The sequence below is a fragment of the Humulus lupulus genome, chromosome 2 (assembly GCF_963169125.1).
Source record: "Humulus lupulus chromosome 2, drHumLupu1.1, whole genome shotgun sequence".
NCBI lineage: Eukaryota > Viridiplantae > Streptophyta > Magnoliopsida > Rosales > Cannabaceae > Humulus > Humulus lupulus.
Window position 1 is genome coordinate 12,520,589 of NC_084794.1, and position 8,344 is coordinate 12,528,932.

General features: G+C 29.4%; 1 protein-coding gene across 2 annotated transcripts; it reads left to right on the forward strand.

Moving 5' to 3' along the window:
- The first annotated feature begins 5,248 nt into the window (after positions 1-5,248).
- Positions 5,249-6,940, forward strand: LOC133817298 (peroxisomal and mitochondrial division factor 2-like). 2 transcript variants are annotated; one of them, XM_062249778.1, is made up of 2 exons: positions 5,249-5,388; positions 5,605-6,940. In XM_062249778.1, the coding sequence occupies exon 2, from the start codon at positions 5,615-5,617 to the stop codon at positions 6,572-6,574; it is 960 nt and encodes a 319-aa protein (XP_062105762.1). In that variant the 5' UTR covers positions 5,249-5,388; positions 5,605-5,614; the 3' UTR covers positions 6,575-6,940. The 2 variants fall into 2 exon arrangements, with proteins under 2 accessions (XP_062105762.1, XP_062105763.1); XM_062249779.1 differs by having other exon boundaries at positions 5,299-5,488.
- Positions 6,941-8,344: the final 1,404 nt, after the last annotated feature.

Sequence of the window (8,344 nt, forward strand, 5' to 3'; positions counted from 1 at the left end):
ATACCCTCAATTTAGAAAAAATGTGTACTAGATTTTTAAGAAAAATACGTAGCTAAAGTTAAGTATACATACCATAAAGAGTGTATTAAATCCCACAAAAAATTAGAGATTTTACAAGCTCAATGCAGAAAAAAGAAGCAAGTTCGTTATCCGAATTTTTTCATTTTTCTTAGTTTTAAAAAAATAACATTCTGGTTTCTTAAAATACCAATTAGTTACTTTTTAAAATAATATTTTGGCCACTTTAAGACACCAATTAGTTACCTTTTAAAATATGACTTCATTTTATTCAAGAAACATTTTAGTCACCTTCAAGAGTATTTTAGAAATTAATTAGTTATTATATAGTATAATAAATTATCATATAACTTATTAGCAAATGCTATTATTTATTAACTTTTAAAAGAAAAATTATAATACATTTTTTAGTCAATCATGTTGTTTACATGTAAATTATAATACTTTTTTTTTTTAAATGAACCAAACAAATTGAGTTACATTAATCATGGCCAAAAATACACATTTTAGTGATTCGTTTAAGTTAATTTTTGCTTAACCAAATTCTAAAGTAACAAAATAGTTACTTTTGAAACATAACACAAAACAGACACATTCAAATAATCTTCTTTTTCAGCGACGATAAGAACTATATGCTTACCTTTTACCAAATGATACTCTCGAAGTATAAGTCACAATGATACTACTCTTAAGTCTAAACGACCGATCATGTTGCTAGAAAAAACTTATGCCCACAAACTCACTGAAAAACGCTGACAATATAGAGGGAGTGAGTGACTAGGTTATGTTCCTCTCAAAGAACAAGTTCCAAAGGTAACATCTATGGGCCTCGTCGTGACCAGAAAACATAGTCACAGTCGAACCTATGGGAACTTTGACATGAGCATACGACTTTCCCTAGCGACTTATGGCTGCAATCTTGTTTGGCGCATGTAGTAATGGTCAGTAGTTGGAACTAGGCTTAATAGTTTGATGAAAGGTAGAGCAAATAATCTAAACGTTATTATTGTCAATTAAAAAATCTGACCTGATTTTTGTAAATTGATATATTTGTATATATAAATTACTATATTATATATTTTAATCATATTTATTTTAGAAATAAAAATGAGGAGATTCGTGGTGGAAGCAATGAATTGTTAAGAATCTCCGTACCCTATTCTGCTGGTTAAATTAACAATCCTAATTATGCATGATGGAGATCATGAATAGTTTTCAATTATATTAAATAAATGTATTTAATTAATTAAATATTAATTATTATCATTAAATTTATGTTATTGGAATTAAAAGATAATTAATTTTATACTTATCATGTAATTGTGTATTTATAAGGTCGGTAACATATAGAAAATATTCAAGTACATTATAAAGTAAATTTTAATATTTATAAAAGTACCACAAAATATAAGTATTATTTGAAAGATACCATATATTGGCATATGGTTTTTCAAAATCCAAAACCTTTTCTTTTATTATTTGCTAAAATATCATAATTATCATATTATTTTTCAAAAAATACCATCATAAGTTTGCTTTTCTTAATTCTCATATTGTTCCCTAATTAACATATTTTTGGAACTAATAATCTTTTCTAAAAAATCCAAATTTCTCCATATTTTTATAAATATAAATTAATGATTCAATATATTTGTAATTTTTGTTTATTAGTAATTATTGTTGGATTTAGGAATATCAACAAAATGGAAAATTGGCGAGGAGTGCTTCCTCATTCTCTCTCCCATTACTCATTCCAATCCCGTACTACACCCATCTTGAGATTTATTCTTTGTTGGGGACAAGGTGAAGAATCTCCATTTGACGGAAAATCCTAAGAAGTCCCATATAATTAAAAAATAATATAAAATTTTCATTATAAACGAAGGTAAGTTACACCATCATGATTTAAAATGAAAAAAGAAATATTACACATAGTTTATAATTCAAAATACTAAATACCATCTCAAATAAAATTAAAAATCTCTTAAAAATGACTAATATGCTACAATAAATAAACATGAAAAAAGATGTAAAATAGTTTTAAAATAAAACTAAAAAATCAAATAGGTCATGTGGGGTTGCCTCCACCCCATTTAATAGTCTAAGGCTAGAAATAGTCTCCATCCTCGTCCCCATCATGTCTTTTATTTTGAGTAAAAATTACGTGAGATATGGATTTTTTTCATTTTCCTTTCATAAATATGGATATTTTGAGATTTTGCTTAATTTATGGATTTTCTTTAATTTAAGCTAGTTGTGTGAAAAAATATTTCCATATTTTTAAGGTTTTTTTTAAGTAAAACCATATTTTATTCCTTAATTTAGTGTTTAGAGATTTTTGTGTTATTTTTTTTGGGACAATTTGACATTTCACCACAATTATTAAGGTTGAACTTATAATTTAATAGATATTTTTTAATTTTTTTAATAATAGCTTTTATTTATTTATTTTAAATATTTGACTTATTATTTTAATTTTTAAAATTTTTCTATTCTATATTTTATATTTTTCTTAGATATAGTTGCATTAATATTTTTAGACTAAGTTTCTTCTTTTTAACTAATTATTACGAAATGCTTTTAATTATTTGTTTTACTATAAGCTAATATTTTGAGACCAACTTTTTATAAAAAAATTATATTGGCCCGTTTCAATTCTCACCTCTATTTCTGTTCAATTCTCACCGCTAGTATGATAAATAGGCAAATGATGCCGACCACTACTAACCAAAGTAAAGAACCAACAATAATGATTATCCATACACATACATACAAACACATTTGTTTGTTATATAACCCTTAAGAAATATAACCCAACAAAAGAATAAATATAAAAATGATGATACACATTACCAATTTTAAAAATAAGAATTAATTGCTAATTAAATTCATAATAAACACTTAATTGTTAAAACACATAATATAATGATCACTATGTCAAATTATAAGTACCAAATTACTTTTTGTTGTTATAATTATTCTAGATTACTTTTATGGTATTCAACAAGTATAAGTTACTTTTTGTGGAAGTTACATTTTATTACTGTCTTTGTTATGACTTTTTTTTTTATTCCGAGTTACTTTTATGTTATTATTTGTTACTTTTATCAATTATAAGTGCTAAGTTACTTATTTATGATTTTTTTGTTATATCATACTAGAATAACCTGATACCTTAAATTATATGTTTCACTCGTTTTATTTCTCTAATCTAGAACTATGTTACTTTTGGTAGTTTAGTTATTAATTATTTCCATCCTAATGATTTGTTGTTGTGTAACCTAGTTCATTCTGATGCACAAACAAGCTAACAAATCAAATTTACCATTTTTCACAGCCATAATTTTACATGATGATCAAATAAGTTTGACTGTGATAGCAGCAAGTGATGTTGAGAAAAAAAAATAATGTTGGTAAGAAAATCTTTTGTTAGTCCATTAATTCTTATTAGCTTCCTAGCAACACTAGCTATATAAAAGTCCTTATAATATTTTAAAAAAACAATCAATAACTCTATTGATTTATTAATGAAAAAAAATAATAATTAAAGTTTATGCCTCCATGAAAATGTAGGCTAACAAGCAAAATACCAAAGATAAATTCAGACTATTAAACAAATTAATATAATGTAGAAATTTTTCCATGGATTGTATCTTAAGATTTAGTAGGTTATCGGATAGAACACTAATCTTTTTGAATATGGAGAGGAGAGCATCAATACATGTCATATCTAATTTTTCCAGATTTAGAAATATTGCTGCTATTCTCTATATTTTAATTAATTTTTTAAAAAAAGACATATTTATGTAAAGCTCTATAAAAAAAATCAAAATTTATGAAAAAACCATTTATTTTGATGGGACTTATAAAGATGATACAATTATCAATTTTTTTTTTGTTGCAATGAAAATTCATTGAAAAAAGTTTATAATGTGATTATTATTATTTTATCATAATTGACCTAAATCGAGATATAAATGCATCGATGCTTAAATATGCAAAAAGATAACATGATTGGCGTAATTCAAAATATAAATGTATCGATGCTAAATATGTAAAAGGATAACATAATAATACGACCTAATTAACACTGTTAATTAAGAATAATAAAGAATAGATTCTTGGAATCTTTGGCCAAGTCACTTGCGCGATCAATGGTTTTCGTGGGGAATAATAGAAAAGTTATTATAAAAGGTTATTTTTTTTTAAAAGGGCATATTAGGTTAAATTTGAAATATGTGACTTTATTGTAGATTAAAATTTGATCTTGAAAATTAAAAAAAAATGATAGTATGATGAAACAGTGATTACAATTTGATGAAAATTGTAAATAATTTGTATTTGAAAATAATAATATAATATAATACAGATATTTTTTTTGGAAAGAATAATAAAAAATATGATATAATTTTCTTATTCATCAATTTATATTTATATATTATAATATTTTTTAAAATAATTAAAAAACAAAAGATAGCACATATCTATCTACTTATAGGAAGATTCCAATGTAGGAGTCATACTGGTGGGACTTTTTTGTATTTTTGATCCGTTAACAGTTTTTTGGTGTAATTTTTTTTATGACCATGTATATTGTAGCTATTTAAAGTATCTTGAATTTTTTTATAAAATTCTGAATAATTTACAGTACCGAAAACTATATTTAAATATGTTGTTTTCCACGCATATAAAAAAAATTAGTCACAAGTGCAACAACCTATTTTAAAACTAGTTTTCGACACTCTAAATTATTTGGAATTTTATGAAAATTTACAAGGTGCTCTAAATAATTATAATATACACGGTCATTAAAAAAATCGTACAAAAAACTATTCACAAATAGAAAACACAAAAGAACCTCACTAATAAAACACTTTTTGAGGACCCTTGGTAGAAATTTCCCTACTTATATAAGATACATAATTTAAAATTTATACTAAAAAAATTTCATAATGTTTATTAATGAAAAATCAGCATTCAAATATTTGAAATTTTACTTTTGAAAAAATATATTTGAAATTTTATCAAATAAATAAAAGATTTTTCCTTTCAATTAAAAAAAATAATACAAGATTATTCCTTCAAAAAAAATAAATAAAAGATTACAGCCAAAAAATCCAAGAGGTGGGACCGATACCTTTAACCACGTGCAACCCAATAAGGTTTCGACCATTCTCAGCCGTTCGTTCCTCATCATGTATCCACGTTGTTTTTTTTTTTTTACTATTTATTTAATTTAATCTTTTTCTTAAAGGAAGCAAAAGTAGAAGAATAATTTTGGAAAAAATCTGAACTCCAACAGTATCAAAATTTAGAAACCCTAGCAGACGCAACTGTGAATTAATCTTTAAACCCCGAGAAAAAAAAATAGTAAGAAAGAGCTTCTTTTGTCCGTTTCTTCTGTAAAATTCCTAATTTAATTTGGGGAAAAAGAAAATCTTCGGATTTTCCCGGAAATCTTTTGTATTCGGTGTCAACTGCACTCTTTGCTTTTCAATTTGACTGTAATTCCTCGTCATTCTATTATTTCTCAGATTATTTTATTAAAATTTTATTGTTTTCTGTTCGTTTTTTTTTTTGGATAAGGCTTTGAGGAATGGCGGAAGAGACGGCGATGAATGGCGTCGACGATCAAGCGACGGAGAATTTCTACGATTCCGATCAGACGGCGGAGCTGAGCCGAAAGGTTGAGATTCTGGAACAAGAGAAGCTGAAATTGGCTGGTGAGAATGAAGAAACGAAAGAGAAGATTAAGAAATTGACGATTGAGATCGAGAAGGGGCGGAGCGATGAATCGGAGCTCAAAGAGAGGTTGAGAGAGATGGAGAAGGAGATCGAGAGTTTCGAAGAGGACAAGAAGGCGTTGGGAGCCATCGCGGCGAGAGCGGCGGATTTGGAGACTGAAGTCTCGAGGCTCCAACACGATCTGATCACTGCCATGTCCGAGGGCGGGGCGGCGTCGGCAGAGGTTGAGGAGCTTAAAAGGGTTTTAAGAGAGAAAGAAGCGAAGATTGGGAGCATTGAGAGTGAGGTGGAGAGCTTGAAGACGACGAAAGCGGAGAGCGAGAAGAGGGTGAGGGAATTGGAGAGGAAAATTGGGGTTTTGGAGATGAAGGAAATTGAGGAGAAAAGCAAGAGAGTTAGAGCTGAGGAGGAGATGAGGGAACAAATGGAGGAACAGGAGAGGCAAATAGTTGAGTTGAAGAAAGTAGCTGTGGATTTGGAATCTCTGGTTTCTGATAGTGGGGCTGAAGCCGAGAAGTGGGTGATGGAGAGAGTGACTATTGAGGCTGCGCTTAAAGAATCAGTGGAGAAGGCTAAGGCTATGGAGGCAAAGGTGCATTACTTGCAGAAGGAAGTGGAGAAGGCCGAGACGGTCGTGAGAGAAGTGAAGGACAAGACTGTAAAGGTCGTTAATGGTGCTGTGGATGATCTGTATAATGGGAGAGAAGAGAAGGGGTTGAATTTGCAGTGGCCTGTTGTTGCCGGGTCTGCTGGAGCCGCCATTGTTGCTGGTGCTGCTGTACTCTATGTGTTGTACGGAAGGCGTCGGTGATCGGATTACTATTTGATTTGATTAGAGATAATAATGTTGGGAAGGGAAATAGAATGGGGGAAGGAAGCTAAAGAGAGGTTAGAACTTTCTTGATATGATTCTCATAAAGTTTCAATTTTGTTAGGGCTTAGTGGTTGCTTTTTTTTTTTGTCTGGTTTTGTTTTGAGGATATGGATTATGGCTAGCTCTAATTTATGGAGTGCTTTATCCTTACAGTTTTAGTTCACTTCGTTTGTTACTATAATTATGTCAATTCTCTTGGTTATATTGATATTATTTTCTACTTCAAGCCATGTTGATTTGCTTGAAAAACACTTGAATGTAACACACTGAGATATACTAAACTTTTTTTCTTTATTATTGTTATAGTTGGTTTTCTGGCCATTTTTGCTTTATTAAGTATTTAACATAGATATCAAATTCCTCTAAATATATATATATATATATATTCCATTCATCTCTCTTTCGCGTATTATTTTTTCAAACAGTTTTACTTGAGACATTGGTGAGCTCCTCAGAGACTACTCTTAGCTTAAAATATGATGATGTTGCTAAGGAAGTTAGTTTATTTGGTTTTTATGTTATAGTTTCGCACCTTCAATGATTTGTTCTACGTATTTTTGACTTTGAATTCCATCTACATTGCTACCCACTTGGCTCTTTTTAGCAATGTTTCTGTGATCTGCTAAATTTCCTTTGAATGAAAACTTGGGGAGAGCTGTTGGCTGTCCTGTTGCCATTATCTTCATCCTTTAGTGTTCATGCTCACAGTGGACAATGAAATAGTATTATGCCCATTTCAGTGGATGAGTTATTATCTGTTTTAGAAGTCAAATGATAATGTGGGGACTCGCAAGATGAGATTTTTTCTATCTGACTTTTAAGTTTATGCGTTTTTTTTTGAAGTTTTCTTTGATTCTTTCTTTGTCTTGAACTTGATCACTTAGTTTCAGTCACCAAAAGTGCGTCCTTGAAAGCAATTGCACAAAACCTTGTCCTTCAAACTTAACACAAGATATCTCAAGTATGCTGCTAACTTCCCTGAACTGTAGTGGCCCTAAGTGCGATTGGTTAGTCTGGCTGAGGCATCTTTTAACTATGCTATCCTTGTATCAACTTGAACGTTTTTACTTTTCTTTCCCACCATGAAATTTTCGATCAACTTTTGCAAAATCTCTCTTGGCAGGGCATCTGATACCTGCATTTGATATAATGGGATTTGATCCCCCCCTCTCCCACGCTCACTCACAGTCTCACACCCTACCTCTGCACGATATTGGATGTCAAAAAAGGCACTTTAGGCAAGCATAGTTTGGGTGAATAAATTGAATAATATACCCGTAATTACATTTGTCAACCTAATTATAGTACTATATAACTTAATTTATTAATTTTGAAGGAAAATGAAATTACATTAATCGATTAAAATGGAATCAAGTACATTCAGGTTTGCAAAGCAATTATCTTATAACATGCAATTTTGGATATTTTATCTACATGTCGATTCTAAATGATTATTGTTGACCCAAATTTATGTTAACTACAAAATAAAGAGAAAATTTGTAGAAAATAGTAAAGAAAACATGATGATTGATCATTAATTAGGGCTAGTTCACGAGTCGCTTGTATTGATGTAGACTTACCAAAATCACAATCCTCTTAGGGCCTGTTTGTTATAGTAGTTTAGGTGAGTGGGAATGGTAAAGTGGTTAACAATACTTTGTTTCGTACACTTTTTAGATTTTTTAAAATTGGGAAAGTAAACTCCGG